Source organism: Stegodyphus dumicola, chromosome 1, assembly GCF_044657685.1.
Source record: "Stegodyphus dumicola isolate Sdum_Otavi_A_Nest chromosome 1, ASM4465768v1".
Lineage (NCBI taxonomy): Eukaryota > Metazoa > Arthropoda > Arachnida > Araneae > Eresidae > Stegodyphus > Stegodyphus dumicola.
In genome coordinates, this window is record NC_140768.1 from 283,282,237 (window position 1) to 283,306,728 (window position 24,492).

The window sequence follows — 24,492 nt, forward strand, 5'->3', positions numbered from 1 at the left end:
CCCGCAAAAAATCTCTTTTGAGTCCATTTTACAATGAATATACCATGATCAGAATGGATTATTTTTGTTGGACTATGATGCCCGAAATTTTTCGCGATTATAATACTTCTTTTCCTTCGTACAAGGAAATAAAAAACGCCATATAACACTGTGATTGGGAGTAAAAAATGTGATGATTTGAGGAATAAGGTGAATTTGAAATAAAACTCCACTAATTGATTCTGAACTCATTAATTCAGAAATTCATCAGTTTCCAAGAACAAAGAAGGAATAGAAGATAGTGTTATAGAACTTGTAAATATGACATGAGTTATGGAGGAACCACAAGAAAGAAATTTTGCTTCTAGTTTCAAGCAGTATAATCTGGAGAACAAGCTCTTCTGATTACATAAATTAAAAAAGTATTCAAAATAAAAGGGATGCACGGTAAGTGCAAATAACGGGAGAAGAAATATCATTGGGAAAGAAAAACCTAAATTATTAATGCACTTAAAAAAAAACATTTAGAAGATAACTTGAACTCGAATTCGCATAGAAAAAGGTCAGCTAGAGCACTTTTTAAAAATAGTGTACAATGTTTACATTTTCCGGATTACATACAATTAAATTACGTACTATTGTGCATAAAAACCTACAGTAGGAGATAATCTGCTATCACTGCTGTTATATGACTTATTTTTTTTTGTTTCTCTTTTTAGCCTAAAGGGTGTTAGCCAGAAGGGCCATTAATTTCGTTCTGGCAATTTGCGTCGAAAACTTGTCCATTTCACTTTTCAAATTATCGCCTTCAAATATTATCGCCCTGTGTTACATTTAAAGAAATTAAATAATGAAGAATCTGCATAAATGTATGCATATTTCTCGCATTGTGATAAAACAACAGGACCTAGAGCCATCAAATTTTGAATAACGTAATCCTTCACCGAACATCTGGAAGCCCTAGTTTGGAATTTGGAATTTGTTTTATTATCGATTTCATATTCTGTAGCACTTTCAAATTCTGTAACGAATTTTGGATTAACAGTGTTAACGACTTCAAAGCAAGTAATGGCAATACCGTACGGAAAAAAAAAAAAAAAAAAAAAAAAAAAAAAAAAAAAAACATTTTTATTTCAAGCGCGCCAGATTGTGTATCGGAAATTCTGAAGATATGCTCATTTTAAAATTATTTTGCGATATTGCTGTTGAATTCAATTTTATAGTTTAAATGCGAAGAACACGATATTTAATAAATAAAAGTAACACACAAAACGTCAAAAAAATTCCAATTTAGGCGTAATGCCTGAAAGCTTTCATATTTTTTTTTGTTTGTTTTTGTTTTTGTTTTTGTGTGTGTGCGTTTTCCATTTACAACTTTGTTTTACTGATAATCATTGATAATAGTTTTTCTACCTTCTACAATTAACAAATTTGTTTTTTTCTTAGACAGAGTTCGGTTAATCTGAAACTTAATTAATCCGCTTCCGGGTTGTTTGGAAGTTGATGATAAAAGTATTAAATATTAATCTAGGTAGGTATATTCAAAAGGAAAACCCGAAATCCGTTTGAAATATGAACTGCACAACTTCGAAACCGCATGAATAAGATCTTCATAAAAAAAAAAAAAAAAAAAAAAAAAAAACTCGTTTGCATTATGTAATCCGTATCGCATTCCGATGACACATCAGGATCAACATAAAATTCTTTTTTATGGGAAACTTAATATTTTATACCGATAACATTCATGTTTTCAGCTTCAACAATTTCATTATCCGACTGAGAGCTGCTGAGCAATCAAAATACGTGAAAGGGATATAATTTCAACAATTATTACATAGTATACTGAATATTTTATGTTAGAAATTCGGACCTCTCTTATAGGGATCGATTACAAGGAAAAATCCCCCGAATTTCATTTCTAAAAACATTCTATTTAGGTTTTTTGTTATTTTGCAATCATTACTGATGATCATATTTTTGGTATTCATTGTCACCCGTGTCATCAGTTTTACCATATGCCAGCGCTATTCTATCTTTGCCATCAAACCTCCTACCACAACCCTTAAAGCTCCAAGATATTATTTTTTTCTTCTCTATTTTACAAATTCATTGTCATCTAATGCATCAAAATGTTTCAGTTCTGAGCGGAAATATCTGTAGAAAAAGATATAAAAATATTAAAATAACAAATTGTACATCTATAACAAAACGCATTGATCACATGAACAAAAAATCATAAATATATTTGTAATCGAAAAAATTAGATTATCATAATTAAAAATCAGAAACAAATTTCGAAATATTTTCTTTTTTTCTGAAACATTTTATTTGATGCACCAAAACATAATTTAATATAGCAACACTGGAACTAAAATTACTGGAACACAAAATCATTACGGAATTTAAAAAGGGCTTGTTTGATCGACTACACAACATAACACATCGAGAATATCTACCTAAAGGAAGGATTACCTTAATTGAGAGCTTTCTAAGGAAAACTGGATATATTGATACACTACCCATAATTAAAATCACGAGATCTATATAGCCAGTCCATTCGTTGATACTGTATTTTTACTTTTATTTTTAAAACGAAACCTTCATATTAGATACGTATTTGTTAACATAAAGCTACATCATAAAAGGTATTCAAATATATCTAACTTTTTATGATTTCAAAGCTAAAATGCTGAAGTTTTAATGATAAAACATTAAAATCTTAATTTGAAAGAAAAAGGTAATCGAATCACTAAACTATTATCAGTTTACATATTTTGACATTCTTATGATACCAAGCAACTGACTGGAACATGAACAATCGATCCATCAAGGGAAGTTGAAAATGACGTAAAAAATTGCACATTTTTGAAATTAAATATACCGGTCAACTGTTAATGTACGGAAGTCAAACTTCTAATTTTTTTTATTTTTTTTTTATTTTATTTATTTTTTTTTTTTAACAAATATAAAACTTTCCTAAATATAAGAACCAGGGGACCGCATTAAAATTTAGAGTTCGTTCGAAAATTAATTATTCTTAAAAACATGAATATTTTAGTCATTTAAAATACTTCTATAATTGGAAGTATAAGGTATATAGCATCTAGTACTATTCGCACCATCGATTGCGAAAATCAACACCGGGTAAGAATTCTCAATTTTCTGTATTGGTGCTAGGGGAGGACGGGTGGGAGACTGTCGGATCCATCCTCCTAGGTGCTGTTCTTGAAAAGTGAGGTGTACGGGTAAAGACTTCGTATAAGGAAGCAAAAATATCTGATGTAAACAACACATGACTTCTCTATACGGCCTTATTGAATTATACAAATTTTTTCTTGCACTTCATTTAAACTTATTGCCTCGAATTTCATTAGAGATATGTTTCTCATTCGATCAATTCAGTTCTCATTTCGCGGGAAGGCAAAAGTACATGAAAACTAAAACCATCTTCATTAAAATTTGTAGGGAAACCTAAAACACCAAATACAGTTAAAGACAGTTAAAAAATATGATTTTAACAATTAAAATTAAACTTTCTACGAAAAAATAAGCAATCGCATTCTCTTACTCGGCTAAGTGAGCTCGGGTTTTTATTTTTATATGTCGGTAAATTGTGCCTCTTTTGCTTTAAAAGTGATTGAATTATGTTGTTCTTATCTTCCGGTTAAGATTTTTATGCCTTTAATTAACCTTCATGTAATATTTGTAGAATTATCAACAATTTAAAAGTTGTTTAAGTGCCTAATTTAGTACTGGCTAAGTATCTAATTGGCTAAGCCTAATTTGTTTACCACAGATGCTATATTTGTTTACGTTTGTCAATTAATTCTTTCTGTACCTTCACTGTATTTTGCTAAGTGAGAGCAAAAGGAAACTTTTAGTTTTGTGCACAGAAAAATCTGCCTTCTTGCCTGTTGGCTGAATTGCTTGTTTTTGCGTAGAAACTCTAATTTTAGTTGCAAAAATTGCTTTTTTTTTTTTTTTAATTGTTTTAACTCTGGTGTTTTATGTTTTTCTATATCTTTCAATTTGTAATGGAAATATTTTGAGGTTTTATGTATTTTTGCCTTGCTGCAGAGTAAGAACTGAATTAATTGAATGAGAAACATATCTGTAATGAAATTCGGGGAAATAAGTTTACATGAAATGCAGGAAAAAATCCGTATAATTTAATATTCCTTACAAGGCAGTCATGTGGTGTACACATAATGTTTTAAAAAAAGTTTTATACTCTGAGGTTAATTATTCTTCGAGTGCGATAACCTCAAGTGATTAGATAAATCTGGTTGCGTAAATTGCAGTAAATTTCAGACTTTATAATCTTATTGGGTTACAACATGACAATCAGAATTGATAAAGATCAAATTTCTTTGCTGTGATAGCAGATAAATAAATCATTGGAAAAAGATGGGAGGATGAAACTTAAATTTTAAAGTAGTAAAAGACTCATAACACTTTAAAAGTTCGTGATTTCGTTAGTTAATGAGCTAAACGTGTTCACGAGGAAACAGATATGGATACATAACTGAGTAGTCGTCTTCAAACTTAATTAACTTAGATAACCTTTAACATTGTTTTGTTGACTCCAAGCACCCATAAAAACTGTTTAAAAGTACGTATTTCTGTAGTAGTAGAATGTCTACAGAAAAGCAAATATTAAAAAACCTGTTTTCGGCACAATGTGACTTCTTTATACGGTCTATTAAATTATACACACTTTTAGCTGCACTTTATTTAAACTTCTTTCCTCGAATTATTCTAACATAAGTAACTGATCCTTCAAGGAAAGTTGAAAATGATATCAAAAATTGCCAACTTTTTAAATTAGATATCTCAGTTAATTTTAGTCGTACGGGGGTCAAACATCCTATAATTTTACGTTTTCATAACGAGTGTAAAACTTTCTCAAATATAGTAACAGGGAGACCGCATTAAAAGTCAGATTTTGTTATTTGCCTAGATTATTTTCCTTAAATTTTACGTTGCCCAAACATGAATTAGAAGTTATTTAAAACACTTCTATTATTAAAAGTACTATATTACTACAACCAATGATTGCGAAAATAAAGGTCGGGTAAGGACTTTTATGCCGAGTAAGTAGGCGCATATATAAACACGCACCAAATATATATATATATATATATATATATAGAGAGAGAGAGAGAGAGAGAGAGAGAGAGACAAAAAAAAAAAAAAAAAAAAGTAAGAAATTTAGGCCTTAATTCACAAAGACAATGAAAAATAAAATCAAAACGAGTAAAAACTTCAAAATTTCCCAATAAAAAACAGCAGCTAATTATTTTTAAACCAGAAGAATTTCCAAAAACAATAAAAAAAAAACTCTTTAAACAAGCAATATTCCAATTCAATAATTGGGGTATTGCTTGTTTGGTATTAGCATTTAATAAATTCTTTATCAAAATTTATTCATTTAGTTGTATGATCTTAAATTCATTTAGTGCGAAAACAAGTTACTACTACTTGCGCAACTGCTGCAAAGTAAGTTAATAATAATTTATTTACTAAATAATATTGCTTAGTTGATTATATTATCTCCTAAGTTTAATTAAAGTAGACATTAAAATTAATCATGCGATCTAATGTTACCCTTAATGCAGATACGTTAAATCACCAAATTGTAAATCAAAACTAAGAAACTGAAACTTTTAACTTCCTCCCTTCTTTCTATGAACTGATGCGTCACTTTTTGTTTGTGCTTTCCCCTTTGCCAGATGCTAAAATTGTAAATGCTCCTTAATAGGAACGAGTAGAGTGCCAAGTAATTTTGGCTAAAAAATGTGAATTTAAATAAGAAAGGAATTTTATCCAGCTCGACTGTTTCTTTTTCAAAATGGATGGACGCTCTAAGCATCAAGTATCTATGCAATTAGTATTTCTACGCATCTACGTATCAGTGTTCTTATTTCAGTGCCTCCAAAATTGTTCTGTCATTACATTCTTCGGCCAGTTCTAATTATGAAAAAATCTACACGAGTTTGTTAAACTATATTCATAGTGATTTAAGGAAAAAGTCCTGTTTCATCGAAAATTTTAATGGAAGTTTGTACGGCGTTCACGATCAAACCATTCATGTCGTGTCATCGAACCACAGTTTCATTACATATTGTATATATATGTACACACACACGTATATATACATATATATACGCACGTATATATACACACGTATATACGTGTATACACACGTATATATGTGTATATACGTGTGTGTATATAAGTGTATATATATACATGTATATATATACACACACATACGTGTTTATATACATATATATATATACACACACGTTTGGTGCCGCCAATTACAATTAAAAAAGGAGGTGTATAACTACATGTCATAACAGCCCCCATATACAAAATTTCAACCTTCTGAGGCTATTCCTTTTGAGTTGTGCGAGGTGCGTACAGGCTTCAAGGAAAAAAGTCTCTTCTAAATCCATTTTGCAATCCGTGTTGGAAAAAAAAAAAAAAAAAAGAGTCCTTTATTCTCTCCATATTCCAGGCGTTATGCAACGAAATTGTCCAAACTGATTTGGGAACTCTCAACATGGATATTTCCGTTGAAATTTGATACCCAAAAGTTTTAGCGATTACAATACGTCGTTTACTTAGTACAAGAAAGTAAAAAGCATTGTAAATACGTCAGCGTTACGTGTATTTTATGCGTGAAAGTGAAAGGCAAATCATTATTTCGTTATGCTACTAAAACGGTTCTAGTACTTCATCTTATTTTAAATAACAAATAATAGAAAACAAAAAATGTTTAATTAGTTATTTTTACACATTTAGTTTTGCAATCAGCGTGATATTCAACAGTTCTTTTGAATTTTGATTTTGACTTGAGGAAATTATGAAGAAGTTGGTTAGAATTCCAGAATTTCGTGGAAAAGACCACAATAATATTGTAAGCAGGATTTAGTTTCTAAAAGTGGAAGCACCAGAACCCTATGGAAAGCCATTAGTAAAAGTAAATAAAAACAAATAAAGATGCAATAGTTGAAAGTAAATGAAGTGTAACGAAGTAAAAAAAATAACAAATAAAATTAAGACGCATAGTGAAAAAATAAATAAAAATGCATGAGTTCACCTTATATAGGACTCCAACTTGGTTCATTAAAAAACTGAGAAACAATTTAAAAAATTTAAAAACGACTGAGAAGTGCTAAAGCTAATGCTCCGGTGGGTCCCTATTGAAATTAATCTTTCAATTTAAAAATTCTGAATGCATATTTCATATTCATTATCGATGACTGTAACTGAATAAATGTTTAATCGATATCAGTAAGCGAATGAAATGTTGCTTTTTATAACCGGATCTTCGTCAAACAGGAAGATTCGAGAAATCCGAGTATTCGAATCCGTAATTTCAGAGATCGTCTTCTTCTAGTAGTGTCGTAGACTTCAGAGATATGAAGGCAATAATGTTATTTTTCTGTAAGTAAAATTTTATTATTAATTAAATATTCATTTACTACTCATGAAAAGATATTTTTTTGAGTATTTAATGAAGTAGATTTTAAGAAATATTTCCCCCCTCTCAGCTTAACAGTGATATTAACTTTTTAATAGCTCCTTTTCAAAAACTTTAAGCTTCATTGTATTAAAACCAAAACATAACAAATTGATTAGAAGTTTCACAACACATATAATAAAAATATGATTATCTGTTTATAAATGACAGCAAATATTGTTGCTAAGTCGTTGAATACCTAAAAACAATTCTGGATTATAATTATAATTTGCAACTTAGTTAATTAATAACATTGTAAATTAAAAAAAAATTAAAAAATATCAAAGGAAATAGTTTAGTTTAATAAATAGTTTAGTTAGCTAAAATCTCAGCTTGTCAGCAAATTGAAATTAATTTGATGAAGGACACAGTTTGTTGTTTTTAACTCTTAAACTAGGATTTAAACGAAAGTCCGGATTCGAAATTTTGAGTTTAGTATGTTTAATTTCTTATGCCTATTTGAAAAAAGGTAATAATAATAATAATAATAATAATAATAATAATAAATCATAATTAAGTAATCTAAACACAATTAATTAATTAATTAATTAAAATTAAAAACTAATTCAAAAATAAAGTATTCAAATAACCGTTTAGATCCAGTTTGCTTTTAAGAAACAGTTTAATTTTTAGAAAAAGAGGGAAATCCTTGAAATTATAGAAATGAGTTTACAGAGACACAGTTTATGAGATGTATATTATTTTTACTAATAACTATTAATCCAAAGGGGCTTTGTCCCTGAGGGACTATTGTTTTCGTTTTGTGATTTTGCGTCGAATCACTCTGAATGTCCGTTTTACTTTTCAAACTGTTGCCACCAAATATTATCGCCTTGTATTATATTTGAAGAAATTAAATAATGAAGAATCTGCATAAATGCATGTATTTTTGTTGCATTGTGATAAAACAACTGTATCTAGAGCCATCTGAAAGCCTAACTTTGAAATTTGGAATTTGTTTTATCATCGATTTCATATTTTGAAAAATTTTAACGAATTTTTGATTAACAAACTAAACGATTTCAAAGCGAGCAATGTAAGCACAAAAACTGTGCTGTCTGTAAATAATTGAGTTCAATAAAAGGACCTTTCACGCCCTTTCCCTGTTGTATTCATGTTCTATTGTTAGCGATAAGTCGCTAACAGGCTTTCAAGGAGGTCTAATACCAATTATGCTAGCTAAGAATGCTAGATTTTAAAAGTTATTATAAGATTAATATCAAGAGCAATGGTGATAACGAATGTCCTAATGGCATAACGAATGTAGTCCGTTACTGGCTGATGTTTGTTTATACAAAACGCTTGGTAAAGTAATAATTTTAATACAAGGCCAGACCCAAATTTCAGAACATTACAAAACCGAGGACTTTGGAAATGCCAGCAAGGTAATAATTTATTAGTTATAAAATATCACATACCTAACAGGTTTTCTCTGCAGTTTAGCCTGATCCTTTCACTGGAGAGGAGGAACTCAGGCTGTTGTTGACTTTCTTACACATCTGATTTTAGTTCTTTGGGAAATCCAGATTGAAGACATTGTTACATAGAAGTTACTTCTTTTCTTTCAGTGGGCTCTTGGTTGCTATTATTAGTTTCATTAAAAGATCTGTCACTCTATTCATACTTCACCTCGATTACGATGCATTCTTTTACTCGTAGTTTGCACCTTTTTTAAAAAATTCTTTCGTGACTGTAGTAGGCTTAGACTTTTTGTGTTGTCCTTCTACTCACTAAAAGAAACTTCGTCTGCGCTTCCTGACGTTAATGCTTTAGAAAAACTTAAAATTCTTCAGTGGTAATATATGATTAAGAAATAAGTTTACTTGCCCACGCCTCTATTTATTGCATTTATGCTTTAAACTCATTTTCTATATTGACACGTTGCCAAGCACAAAGAAAACCAAACTTAGCTAAGTTAGTGCCATTAGTAGAGTAAAGAAACTATGTTAGTTCCCATGTATTTTAAGCAATAACACTTTTCGATGAATTTTTACCTAGCGTTCAAAATCATTCGAAGGAACATCATGTGAACTTCTTTTGAGCCTCTCTCTATTCGAGTGTAGATTTTTACGCGAATCTGAGGTTTCTTATTCTACTTTATGCGAAAAAGAACGAATTAGTTTCACTGTGGTAACGACCATCTCCTTAAGATAATCACTTTAAAAAAGTAATCAGTATTTCTGAGAACTTAAATAAACCATGCTACTGAACTTAACCCTCTCAAAGACATCCTTTAACACTGAAGATCAAAATCGCGTGGAAGATCGTCTTAGAGATCATGAACTCGTAGGAGATCGTTTTAGAGAGGATTATAATTTTCTTTCAGATGTAGTCTCTTTCCATGATAAACCACGATACATCATTGAGTTTTGCATTTAATGTATTGAGAGTATATTGCATTATTTATATGCTGCTCGTTAATACAGTACAGAGTTCGTTATACAGTAGCATTTTTCGGTTCATGCTTACATTCGTTAACGTGGGACTTTCATGTGCGAGACGACACTGTGCGTTTCTAGATGTAGGGAAGCAATTTCATTATTACACTTTTGCTTGATTTATTGCTCTTACAACAGACCTACTACAGAAGATGCATAACTTTTTTTTCCTTTGTCCAATGACCAGACACTCGTTAGCGAACAGTTTGTTGGAAATGACCGAATTCATCCCTCATTCAGGCGCCTTATTACCGAGAACATTGCCACAGATACATAACAGAGAGAAGACAGATATCGCACTCGCAACCAGAGGAGAAACAACCAAGCCTTATATGTGAGTACCTTGGAATTCAGACTAGTAGTTAGCTTCTATAAATAATCCTTATATATTCAGAGTGATAATTGCATAGACTACTTTTTAATATTTTGTTAATCGAATTCCTTTTTCCGCTTCCTTTTATTAATATCAATCACTGTTTCTTACCTCGCTGCTAAACTTTTTCATAAAATATCCTGTATTAATTTTCCTAGAAGATGCTGACTCTAGTGAAAATCTCTAAACAGATCTTTTAATTTTTAAAGTGTTTTTTTTTTTTTTTTTTTTTCTTATGAATCAAGCTAGCTCCGGATAAAGACACATGTAAATTAGCTATGTGAAGGAAAGGCTAGGGGAAAATATAAATAAAGGGCATTATTTTCAGTTTATAGTGATGGGAGGTATAACCATGATTATAAATACAAAATAATGCCCTTTATTTATGTTTTATTTATCTTTATTTATATTTTCTTTTCGATTTTAAGAGCACTGTTGTGTACTTATTCTAATCTTCCTCTCATTGTTAGTTTAAGTTTGAGCAAAGACTTCAGGAAGTAAGTGATGATTTCTAAACTTGTTACCAACAAATCAGGAGTAAAATAGTTTCAGGAGCTTGTATTAGATAGGTTTGATTTGATGCATTAGAAATTAAATTACACATTTAAACTGCATAGAGCAGATTCTGTTACATGTCTATTACGATTATTTGCTAAGCTTATAAGGTATTGCCTCTCTCTTTTCCGTATGCGTTCGTAGTGTAACTGGAAGCACACTCGACGCATATTCGGGAGGTCCAGAGTTTGAATCCCGGCAAGGGCTCTGCACATTTTCCCACGTCTCCAGCAACAAGAAACCTAATGACTATACAGAATCTGGTTATATTTCACAATAATTAACATCCAAAGTGTTAAATAGTTCATGGTGGTAAGTGAAAAAGCATGAAAGCAAGTAATTTATTACAATTTATTCAATAAATATCACTACACAGAACTGGAATATGGAAACGCGTTACATGCAACAGTCACAAGGGATGGAATAATGGGTAAAATTAGAGTTTCATTGTACTTTGTATTCTACAGATGGAGAAGAAATTTGGAAGGAAATTTTAACGGAAAAGTGCAGCTTTGAAAATTAAGAGGGAAGAGTTGAAGACATTCTGGTTGCGATGCCCTGTTGGTATAATTCTAGCCGTCAAGAAAGCCGGCTAACCTTCCTGCAAACTAGAGTGCGTGCTACTAATGTGGATTCCCGCCTGTGTATGTCATCTTTATGCTTGCCTGAACACATGCATATTTCTACAAGATCACTGATTAATATTGAATGTATTTGTGTTATTTTTCACAATGAGGGAAAACTATTTCAACATTAAAATTTGGGTACTTTTCTGTTATCGAGACCGGATTCAGAAATGTATGTATGAGTGCACATGGGTATGTATGTGTGTGCGTGTATGTATGCATGTATGTGCGTATATATATGTATGTGAGCATATGTGCATATGCAGAAATTTTCTCTGAATACGATTCGGTAACAACGTAAGAATATAAACGTAAGACAAGTGACAGCAGTGGTCCTCCCGTTTGGTTACGTCATTCAGAAAGTCTCTACAGAAGCTCTGTAGTAGGAAGTTACTATCGTGGAACGTGCACAACCAGGGAATCACTTTTAGTACTTTTAGGAACATAAAATTTGCCCACTCTCATAATTTCATTGCACATCCTGGCACAAGCGTTTGACATACGATTGGAGGGCTTTTCTTTCCTTAAAACTCTCAACCTCTGTGCAAGGCCAGGAAAAGACAGGGAGACATGCGAGGGAAAGACAGAACTGCATTCAGAACAAAATTAAAACAAAATTTATGTGTTAAAATTGGGGTTGATTTACATAAAAGATGGGCCGGAGTCCTTTTATAGAAGGCTCCCATGGACTTGTTTTTGAGAAATCTTCTGTAGACAGTGACCTTATTCTTGTTTTGGAGATTGAGTGTGGCAAGTTTCATAAAGATCGGAATTTATATATAAAAGACAAACAAACATTTTCATATGCATAGATTAGCAATAGCGCAAGGTTAATCAAATTCGTGACTAATTTTATGTGTTCTTTTCCTATGTTTTCAGTTTCTTTGTACTTATTGATGGGCAAAATGGAATGCAGATGGCAATTCCAGACGTCTCAAATCATACCACCTTCTGCTGCTACGTCTTCTGAAAACGGTTTCGCCAGATGTCAGTGTGGGAGCAATAAGATATTGGTTAACAAAACTTTGGATACGTACGTAAATTAAAAACTAGTCGTATTTTATCAGCTTATTTATATATTACGCTTATTCCTTTTTTTAACAATAGAAAAGTATCAAGTAGAATCAAGAAAGCCTGTGCTGTCCAGCAAAGAGCAGTTTTTCCCCTGCTTGGTCTCAAATTTTCAAATTTAAACCAATCAGCAAAAAAAAAAAAAAAAAAAAAAAAAAAAAAAAAAAAAAAAAAGGGGGGGGGGTCCAATTATTTTTTATTCGAAATTTAATTACATATCACAGCTCTTTAAATATATTTTATATAATGCCATAATTATTTTCCGAAGCGAGAGATTTTAGAACTTCCAAATTATCACACGATAGTTTCGCATTAGAGCAAACTGAACACTGTCTTAAAACTAATCATCTATGTGCCATATGTTGCCAAGTTTATACCAATAAATTTCACACAAAATCATTTATCGACCAGTTGTACGGAAACTTACTGTCTTAAATACTGTTCTTTGGCTCGCTCAAAACAGTCTAGCAATTTTCGTCCCGTTCTAATTCTTCAGTCATGTAATACCAAGTCAAGACAAGATTTAAAATAAGCCTTTGCCTTTGTTGATCTTCAAATCAACACAATTTACGCAGCTCGTGTAACAGCAAAAATATCTGCTGCTTGTAGGATTAAATGTACAAAAAATTTAAAATGAAACATAAGCATTTAAAATATGATAGTCACAAGACAATGTCCCTCTTGAAGGTTTTGTTTAGGTCCTTGACTTACCCGAGCAAACATGTGTACAAAAGCTGTGTATGTATAGATGTATATGCATTATTTAAATAAATAAAATTTTAAATTTATTTTGCGAAAATTGTGATTCTTTGAAAACAAAGTCAAAGAAATTTGAAATTCTTAAAAAAACGTCATATCCGGCTGTGATTTTAATATAAGACATTTCAGGTCCGCGAAGAAAGGCTTTTCTTATCAACTACTCTGTTAGGATATTTTCTATTAAAATCAACAACAATTGTGTTACTTTGACGACGCAATTGACATAAGCATTTTAACTATCTGTATTCTAGTCGACTGCCCTTTTTCTTTATCTTAATGTCCTAAAGAAAAAAGCGATAACAACTGTTATGGTTGTCCACATGAGTTCCATGCATTTTTTTTTTTTTTTCTTTTTTGCTATGTACGAAGACATGCTTACTTAAAATATAAGGGTTTTAAATTCATTTTAAATATTTTATCTATTTTAGGAGCACAGCTAAGCATATTTTTAAGAAATTAAGATTAAAAGGAAATGGCAGTGCAAATATTACCAGCTATCCAAACGAAGTGGACAGTTTCTTGGAAAACTGTGAGGCTTGTGAAATCAGTTTTATTGAGTGTAGGGGAAATCCTTTAAACAAGAGTGATTATTTCTGTATTAAAAGTAAGTTTGCCTTCTATCATATTAATATTAATTCCTTACTATTAGATGCATAATTTTTTGTTTTGTTTTTAAATCAAAGAAAAGAACTGTGAAATCAAAAGCAAAGTTATTTTGAAATACGTCTACTTTAAAAAAATAATCTTTCGTTTCTGGAAAAGTCTTCAAAGGAAGCACTTTGATTAATAGAGATTAGGTAGTGAAAATTCATTGTAATTCTTAACTTGTTTATGCATAGGGATTAGGGTATATATTGTTAAGATAATTAAATTATCATCATATTTGAGTTTTACTGCATACTAAACTCAGACATACATTTTATTAAATGTTGATAAACTTCTCGGAAATGCATTAATTATTCCAGTTTCTGATGGGTTGATATTGGCAAATCCATTTGTCAGAACAGGTGTATAGAATGGCACTGTGCCATCAAACTAGACGGGTTTTGCCAATGCAAAATATATAGGTCTTTCGTACCGTTTTCTTCATATATCCTCATATCCCCTGGGAATAGAGACTTAGGGATACACGCAAATTTTGTTATGGTACGCACTTAGTAAAATCTTTTTCCTAATGAGAAATCTACCAAGTGTTCCCAAATGACAATGAAATGACCAATCCGTACTACATGCGAGTTAATCTATAACAAACAATTGCATAGTTGTATGCAAGGCTAGCGCCACAGCCAGTGCAAGCGGCTTCACCTTGAGGGAAAAATTTTTGAAATTTAGGGAAGTATTGTATAACAGAATTTAGGATTTAAGGAGATTGCACCGAGCGGCGAAAAGCCAAGCACGAGCCCTTTCAGTATGATATGTTAAATGCATTATACATGAGGATTAACTGAGCATTCCTGTAACAAAGAAATAAATTTGCGAGAAATGGTATCAGAAATTGCTTATATAACCGCATCTATTTGGGAAATTAATCTCCTAACAGGTAACTTCTTAGTCTGCAGTCGTATCCAGATCATCAGATATTAAAATTATAATTCCTTTCAAACACTTTAATTTCTTTTTACGTATTAAGTATCCTGTACTCCGCATTAAGGTACACCAGTTGAAAGATTGATACTATATTCTTTTGCTGGAGAAGGCAGCGGGAACTACGAGATTTAACGACAAATAATGTATGTTTCAATGGGTATTATCATAGTTATAGTTTTTTAAAAAAAGTAATAGAATATTATTGGTTAATTCTCATCTTCTGTAATTATTTTATTGACGTAAACCAGCGTCACCCTGTTTTATAATTTCTCAATTTTTGTTGCCATGCTCATGTTAAGAATAATGTAGAATAATTGATAACCATATCTGTCCTACAGAGTTGCATGTTTCTCAAATCTCAAATCTCAAATCAAACATAGTTCAGTTTGCTTTATAAATGAAGCTAGCTATTCAACAGAAAATTCTTCAGCATGTGAGTGCATAATTCAAGCATGTGAGTGTTATTTGTCAAAAGGGAGGAGTGCTTTTGTGGAGGACTTTCTAGAGTGGTATCCAAGTTACACATTGGAAATTTGCAAAAATGCTCATGTAGCCAACCCTAACGATTGGAATCCACATCAGGTCAAACTATTAGTATTCAGTAACTTTACTGCTTGGCCACTGATGGGATCCAAATCAAACATATGTTTAATTATTAAAATGAGCTATTGAACAGAAAATTCTAAAAGAAACGATAATTACTTATCCAAAATATGTATCCTACAGAGTTAAATCTGTGTATGAATAATAATAATTTTAAAAAAGACAACTACAAATAAATAACCAGCTATAGATGTGGATATGTATTTCCAAAAGCAACACATTATTCTCGTGGTGTTAATATAAATTTAATTTAATATCTTTAATACTGTTATATTGTTCTAATTATTTTAATTATTATATCTTACAGATGTTGCTAGTTTTGACAATGCAGAGAACGGTAAGGATTTCTCCTATTCATTACCTTTTTAGAGCTTAGCTCTTGCATAATTTTGTTTAAATAATTTTTGAATACACTGGAGTGCCACTGAATTAGGATAGACAATATAATATAATATAGCGCTGCTGTCTCATTTTTGCTCATGTGAGGACACTGCCGTAATATATGTCTAGCTGGAAGTGTACTCCTATTTAAGCAATATTTAAACCCAACACAACGGGTAAAATTCACGATTGCGATAACGTAGACGGAGGACAGATAATAGGTAGTTGAAGCATAGGTCCTACAATTTTAGAAATATTTCGATAATTGGAGTTTACTGTTTCGCAGTATCAAGATTATGGCGAGAGTACACAAATATAGAGGAGGGAGACAAAACGAAAAAGCAAACGGGCAAACTGTTAGGGACAAGCCGTTTTGATTTATTGTGAATCATCGAAGAGTGAGCCATATTTTAAAAGCCAACGATGTTTACCAAACTTTAGCTCAGATGATCATTGAACTGAATTTAAGTTCCAGTCAGCAAAATAACTACGCTAGGTTCACATATTCGTAGACTTAAGAATGAAAAACCTATGAGATTACCGCTTCTTACTATATAAGCCATAGCGCTCAATACGTTGCATGGGCCTCAGAACACCGAGTCTGTACCATCAAAGAATGGAAGTGATTAGGACTAATCTATTTCTACTGCATCACGCTATGGCAGGAAATGGATGGAAATTGAGTGTACTAGCTGTACAGTCTTGCCTAGTCCTGGTTAACTATCACTTTGGTTCGAGGGGCACTACACTGAATTCTTGTTGCTGAAACGGTCATCAAGAAGCTTGAGCTTAGGTTCCATTGAACAACTTTAGTATACTCTAAAAAAAGGTTTGTAACAGCATTATCTAGATGGGAAATTCAAGATCTTTGGCACTCCATACCTTTAGAATAATTCCACAGAATTGTTAAATACGTATTTTCTCATGTGGCAGCAGACCAGTCAAGTCGCTAAAGCTCCAGGCAAACCGGTTGGTGCATAGGCGTTTTCGTGTTTTTCACCAAGCGTAACATGGACACAAGACAGTTTCCCTTTGAATGTCTTCCACGAAGGTATCCCCTTTTTAGGTAGATAGCCCTAGCATGCTTTGCCATAATCAAATAAACCAAACTAATCAAGTGGAAATATGACAGGTCTTATCAAGGCAAAAGGAGCAGTAATTCATTTATTGATCAGATATTTCTTAATTTAGTGACACTTCAGTGTCACAGTTTCAAAAAGTAGGTTGTAAGAGATGGGAGAAGCAAACTCTTCTCAATATGATACAGAAACAACCAAATACATTCACAAAATATAGGATGGTTATAAAAAACATTCTTGATACATGAACCCCTAAGGTATTGCCGTAATTTCGCCTAGTATTGCAGCCTTAAATTTGTTAACGGTCCACAACCTTTGTTAAGAGATTTTCGCTTTCATTTACACCATAGGAAGAAATTACAAATTACGTCGACCATTTCATGCCAGTATACGGTGACATATGCCAGTAGATGAACCAAGAAAAAAGTCTCTCAGATTTTGCTGTTGCTGTGTAGAGGGAATGCGGCTAATCTTATACCATCGCAGCACCTGCAGTGGTTCAGCGCTGATGAACACAAGCGGTACATCATATGCTTTTTTTAATTTATGTCATAAAAGTAGAACTGGCTCTTGAAATAAGTGGATTTGAACTCTACCATTTGCAGGTAGATAACTTTCGATAAACATACTGAAAAATGACATGCAGTATGGGCTAGTAGCTAGATCTATTTATAACACAGATAATAATAATTAGCCCAAACGGCGTTAGCCCAGAACTGCTCTTAATTCGTACAAGTAAAAAGAGCTTGGCTGTCTTAGTGATATTTTAGGCCAAAGGGGCAATTTGCCCGGAAGGAATATTAATTTCGTTTTGGCATTTTGCGTCGAAAACTTTAAAAGTCTAAATCATTTTGCAAACTGTTGCCATAAAATATTATCGTCCTATATGTAAAGAAATTAAATAAGGAAGAATCTGTATAAATGTATGTATATTTCTCCCACTGTGATAAAACAACGGTACCTAGAGCCATCCAATTTTGAATAACGTATGGGCATCTAGAAGTCCGAATATGGGCATCTAGAAGCCCAAATTTGGAATTTTTTTCATATTTTGTAAAACTTTAATGATTATTTAATTAACAAACTAAAAGATTGCAATGCGAGAAATGCTTATACTGTACCGAAAAAAAAAAAAAAAAAAAAAAAAAAAAAAAATATTTATCTCCAGGGCGCGAGACCATGTACGAAGAACATGATGTTTAATAAAGACCATGTACGAAGAACATGATATTTAATAAATAAAGGTAACATACAAAACGTTAAAAAAACGCCCCTTTATGCGTAATGTAAAATCTGAAAGCTTTCAGATTTTTTTTTTCTTTAAAAAAACTTTTTTTTTTTTTTTTTTGTTAACTTCTTTTCATGAAGTAAATGAAGTATTGTAGTCTTAAAAAAATTCGGATTTTGGATTTCAGAGAAAGAATCCATGGTGAACGCTGCTGAACCAATTATGAATATCGTTTTGTGCGACGTCTGTACGTACGGACAGAATAAAGAGCTTTTTGCATAACTTCTGTATGCACGGATAGAATAAAGGCTATTTCAAAACGAATTGTAAAATGGATTTAAAATAGATTCAAAATAGATTTTTTCGTGTCGTCTGTATGTACGCATATATGTATGTATCACGCATAATTCAGAAACAATTAGCCGCATAACTTTGAAATTTTGTACATGCGACAGCTATAAAATCTAGCTGTGCAAAAATCTAATTGTTGTCCCTTTTTTATTGCAATTGGCAGTACCAAAAATGTGCGTATGTGTAAATGTGCGTATATATATGTCCACTTCATTTGTTCTTATTTAAAAGTAAATTTATTTTGGCAATTTTTTCACTAACTGCTGTATTTTAATTTTTTATAATTTTTACAATTTCAATTTCATTTTTTAATTTTATTTCTTTTTTGTTGCTAAATTTCTTTTACTTGTTAAGTTATAATTATTACTTTACAATATTTATTAGTTAAATCTAACAATTAACATTCAAATCACAGGACACTTTTTCACTTTCTTTGAATTTAGGTGAAGTCAATCATGTTAATCGCAGATTTAGGAGAATTTCTGATGATGGAGGCATTCATATTATAATCCCTATGCGTAAGATATAAACTTTTATTTTACATTACTATATTTATTATGTTTTATACATTTATTTTTTAATTATAAGTATCATTATTCTATGAGTAGTCTTGAGTTACACACATTTATTTTTATACAGTCAATGTGATGTTTAGTATAAGAAATTATGAGATTACATGATTCTTTCCCCAGAATGCAGCATACTTTGTATACAAGTATATCTTTGTTGTCTGCCGATTTCTTCATTTTATAAATTCTTATAAATATAACTTAATTTATAAAATTCTTAAAAAGTGTAACTCTGCTGATTCCAAGCATTGCTACATAGACATCATGTAGAGCTTCAAATAAATGATTCTTGCAAGCGATTGCAAAATAACTGTAATATTTGGTAAATCTGGCTTTGAATGAATAATAGGGCATCGGAACTGCTGGAGTTTCGAGTGGGCTTCATATTTCAGTTCTAAATTTCAGGATTTTGATTTTCGTATTAATTTTTGATTTGAATATGTTCTTTAATTTCTATACTTTGCTTTGCCCCCTCCCCCCTAAAAAGACATAATCAAAGTCCAATGAATCCAAAGAAGGAAAATTTGTTTTACATCCGTGGCAGAGAAATGCTTACTGTGAAGATTTTGCATTTTCCGTACATATTACATGTATAGAAAGGCATTCATTAATATAGCATCCAGAAAAGGCATGTCTGATACATTTAAGCGTATTATACTTACTATTTATACTTACTATTACAGTTTCTTCCTCTATAAATTTTTCATACATGTACTACTGGTAAAACGTTTAGAATAACAATTTTAAATATTTCTGATGTTGCTGAGCAACGGTTACAGGATACAAATGTGGCGTTGCCACTCCAATATCAAGGATAATAAATATAATTATCTGTTAAAAACTAAAATATTACAACCTCTCCCCCGCCAGATATTAATTGATATTTTTATAAATTAAAGTTTACAATTTTTTTTCAAAACACAATACGTAATTGAAATACAACAAATAACATAATAACATACAGTCAGGAAAAAAAGGAAAGAATGAACTAAATTTTTTATCTATATACAGTAAAAAATTCTTTAATAAAGCCAGGGCGTACGACTTAATGCTCTACATTTTTATCGTTTTTACCACTTCGATGAACGACAGTGTAATTCTAGGGTTGTAATATTATTGCCCATCTCATAAGTCACAGATTTAGACCATACATTTGTTTTGAGCCAAACTAGGGGATTATGATCGGTCATGATGAGGAATTTAGTATGTCCGTCTAAATAACATTGCAGTTCCTTTACAACGAATATTATGGTAGCGATTCCTTTTCTGTGGTAGAGTACTTTTTTCAGTTTCTGTAAACTTCTTACTGAGGTATGATACTGAATGTTCATTGTCTCGTTCATTTTTCAGCTAAAATGACACCTATACCAGAGTTTGAAGCATCAGTTTGCAAAATAAACGCTTTATTGAAATCAGGTGCACGTAGAGGCTTTTGCGGCAGTTTACAACTCGCTCTTGTCTGTTTAGTTTCTTTACAAATTTCTTGATTTACATCTCAACTGGAGAACTTGGAAATTCGTCTAGAATTTTTAACTGAGAATCGTCTAATTTTGTCAGGTCTTTTTTTTTTTTTTTTCAGATAGTTTTTGCTCCTTGCGAGATGAATTTTTGTTTTTATCTGCTACTGGCATTCTCATTGATTATGGCAACTTTGAGTATCCTTTATGATGTTTATGCCTCTAAGTTTTCTGACGCGTGCTTAAATTGTGAACGTATTTTTAATTTCTCAGCTTCAGAAGCACCTTCATGAGTTTTATCAGCGGTCCTTTGATCTGCTGTTAACAAACTGTCAGACACATCTTTACTTTTTGGAAAAGAAAGAACTGGGGAACTTGTAAGGAAATAATCACACACACTATCCATAAAAGGTGAATCACCAGATGAATAAAGTGAGTCAACTACCATATCAATAACTTCAGTTTTCTCACCAGGAGGTGAACGCTTAGATTATTTGTCAGATTTCTGTGAAACATTGACAGAAGCTTGCCTATTAGGAGGGTGAGCTAAATTACTCTGAGTTTTAACACTATTATTTCTTTGGATCTGCACCAAAGATGAATAATTCTGCATTTGATACCTATATTTTTCAGGAATAACAATTAATTCCCTTTCATATCCATTTTTATCTATTTCCGTTCTCACCAACAATCCGTTTCCTTTTACTTTCAAATCATTTGTGTTGCTGGAATTTTCACTTTTAGCTTCGCTAAGCAATGAGGCCAGATCTCTGCTTTGATGTTGAGATTCAACTAATTCCTAAGAATTAACATTAATTACTTTCTTAATTTCTTTGTCTTCCTCATCAGCTTGCGGTAAAATATCTTCGTCAATCTCAATAAACGCCAGTTCTTCTAGTTTCTCCATTTCGGTTTCTCTACTTCGATCTTCTTCACGAGATCTTTTTACTTGAGTTCGTGTCAAAACCACATTTACCTTTTCTTAATTAAAGAAGGATTTATGTCTGAACAATTGAGCAGTTTTATTACCCAATACATATCTGCCGGGATCATATGTAACAACAGTTGCCTTTGTGTTTATATGACCAAGTTCACAGTTAACTTCAACTTCCGCTAACAGACGACACAGTAAATGGTCATTTAAAAGATATTGGTACCCAGACATGTTCTCCAGTCATTTTTAAGTTATCTATGTATTTTCGTGAAACAACATCTACTGTGGTTCCTGTGTCTCGAAGAATAGGCATTTCATAAGAAGAATAGGCACTCGAAGAATAGGCACTAAACCGTGAATTGTATATGTGTCTAACAAGTCATCATTCGAAAATACGCAATTTACCTTTTCATTTCATTTGGTTTCAAGCGAGAGCACTGAGGCTTCAAATGTTTGTATAACCCGCATTCGAAACAACGTGGTCGATATCTTTTGTCATATAAATTTTCTTGGTTCTTGTTTTGGAACTGATTTCTTTGTCGAACATCTCTTTGTCGATGATCTTTCTGGTATTTTAAATCATCCCATTTATCAGTATGCTTAAAATGAGGAGGATGCTGTATTTTTTTCAAAAAATTATCGTGAAGAGGTTTAAATGATCATTTGTTAATTCTCTCAGTTTGATTGGCAGAAAATTTCGGTTTTACTGTTTTTCTCACATCTTCAAAATCTTCAATTTTCTTAACCATCTCAGTAGTCTCAGTAGGTGAAATGATGTAGTCCATTCATCCATAACATGTTCTTTGAAATCAGGAGAAGTACGCTTTTTAATTTGATCAACCAGCATGAGATCTTTTAGCTGTTCAAAACTGTTAATGTTTAACCCGTTAAGCCAGCCTTCTAAATAATTTTTTAATCCATAGTAGAAATCATATCAAGTACTTTCAGTAGACTTTTGGTGTTTATTAAATAGTTGTCGAAATTGTTCCGCACTCAATTTAAATCGCTGTAATAGTAGAGCTTTTACGTATTCATACATTTTCGCGTCCTCTTCTGGTTCTCTAGCAATAAGCTGAACAATATCAGGAGGCAGCAATGAAATAAGTTGAGTCACTTGATTTTCAGCAGGTATATTTATAATTTTAGCTCCATACGGTATTTCTCCCGCCTTTGTGGTGTGGTGGTTTGCAAGCTAGGAGCGTATTCCAGAGGTCCGTGGTTCGATTCCGGCGAAGGCGTTGCTCATTTTTCACCTTCCCTGCTTCCAAAAAAAAAAAAAAAAAAAAAAAAAAAAAAAAAAAAAAAATACCTACTGTCTTTACAGCTCAAATAACACCAGAAATAAATTTATTTCATCTTCTTTAGGGTTAAAACGTGGGATGATATCGCGAATTCTGATTTTTAAAGGCTGCTCAGGTAACTGTGTAGTTTCTACCGGCTGTGTTCTTGCAGCCATTGCTTCCAATTGAAGTTTTTGTAGCTCAAAAGCTCTAGTTCGGTCTTCTCTTTCTCGTTGTTCTTTTCTTTCTCTTTCGCGTTCCTTTTCTCTTTCTTTCTCTTTCTTCTCTAACTACAGCCAGTAGATCTAGAGGAAATTCCTCATCATAACCGGGACTTTCAGTAATCAATTTATGCAATTGAGCAATCTTAAATTCAGGTCTCACGGTTAAACCTAACTCTTCTGCCAGTACTTTTAAATCCTGTTTTCTACTCCTAGCTAAGAATGACATGTTAAACAAGTTACCTTTGATAAGCTTTCCTTAAATTTGAATCTTACAAATCGTACTTGTATTAATAATATATAATTTTTGGTAAGACTTAGTTTGTCAAATACGAAATTCACACTAACAAACTGGAGAGAATTATTTAAACAACTTTGCCAGTTTGGCACAAAATAAAATAATACTACGCCGGGTTGACGTTTTCACTCACTATTCACAAGCCTCTTTGGCGATAACTATATAAACATCTTTGCCAGTTAGGTAATACAATAGAATTTTACCCACGTCAGTTTGACAATTTTATTATCTATCTGCACTCCTGCTTGGCGATAACAAAAACAATTTTTTTTTGCCAGTTTGGCAACACAATTTAGCTGTAATACGTCAGGATGACGTTATTATCTACCACACTCCTGGATGGCGAGAACTAAGAAAAGACTTGCCAATTTGGCAACACAACTCACACTACGTCAGTTTGACGTTACCACTTATTTTCCACGCGCCTGCTTGGCAACAAATTCAAAAACATAGCTAGCAATTCTCTCTCTCTCTCTCTCTTTTTTTTTTTTAAATAAATGCCGGGATTTTAAAATTCTTCTTTACCACAAATATCAATTATAATTTTAAGCTTAATATTTTAAGTATCAGTAATTTTAAACAAAAACTTACACTATTTAAATATAATTCTGAAATGAAATACTAAAATTCAGTAAACACTTTTTCATAGAAAACAAACGTTAATCTTATCTTCGGAGATCAGCAATATCCTGTTCTGTCTATTCTTTGCTCGGACGCAAGTTATACAAATACAGACGATAATCTTAAAATGATCCGCTTCAAAAAATGGCTTTAAAACGGCAGACTTCTGATATCCGTTCCTCCTTGAAATAAACAAACTCAGAAATTGGTACTAGCAAACTTGTTCTCCAAATTTCAGCAACTTTCTGGGATTAGGAGACCAGCACCATCGAAATTGATAATTGTACTTCTCATTTACAGGATCTCGGTGGAAACTCCAATTTTATAAGACTGTAACGTGTTTTGCAGTTTTTATTGAAATGAGCTTTTTTGTAAAACATAAAATTTTATCCTCAGTTCACAAATATATATAATTTAAATACAATTCTATCCGTTACAGCTTCACAATCCAACTTACTATCACAGTTTCTTTCTCTATAAATTTTTCATATATCTACTACTGGTAAAACTTTTAGAATAACAATTTTAAATATTTATGGCGTTGCTCAGCA

General features: G+C 31.9%; 1 protein-coding gene across 1 annotated transcript in view; it reads left to right on the top strand.

Annotated features, from left to right (window-relative positions):
• Positions 1-7,302: 7,302 nt before the first annotated feature.
• Positions 7,303-24,492, top strand: part of LOC118195951 (uncharacterized) — a 34,599-nt gene continuing 17,409 nt past the window's right edge. The window contains exons 1-5 of the mRNA XM_035367294.2: positions 7,303-7,434; positions 12,382-12,535; positions 13,761-13,936; positions 15,830-15,859; positions 19,005-19,079. Coding sequence (XP_035223185.1) covers positions 7,410-7,434; positions 12,382-12,535; positions 13,761-13,936; positions 15,830-15,859; positions 19,005-19,079 — 460 coding nt within the window. The 5' untranslated portion in view covers positions 7,303-7,409. The remainder of the gene's footprint in view (positions 7,435-12,381; positions 12,536-13,760; positions 13,937-15,829; positions 15,860-19,004; positions 19,080-24,492) is intronic.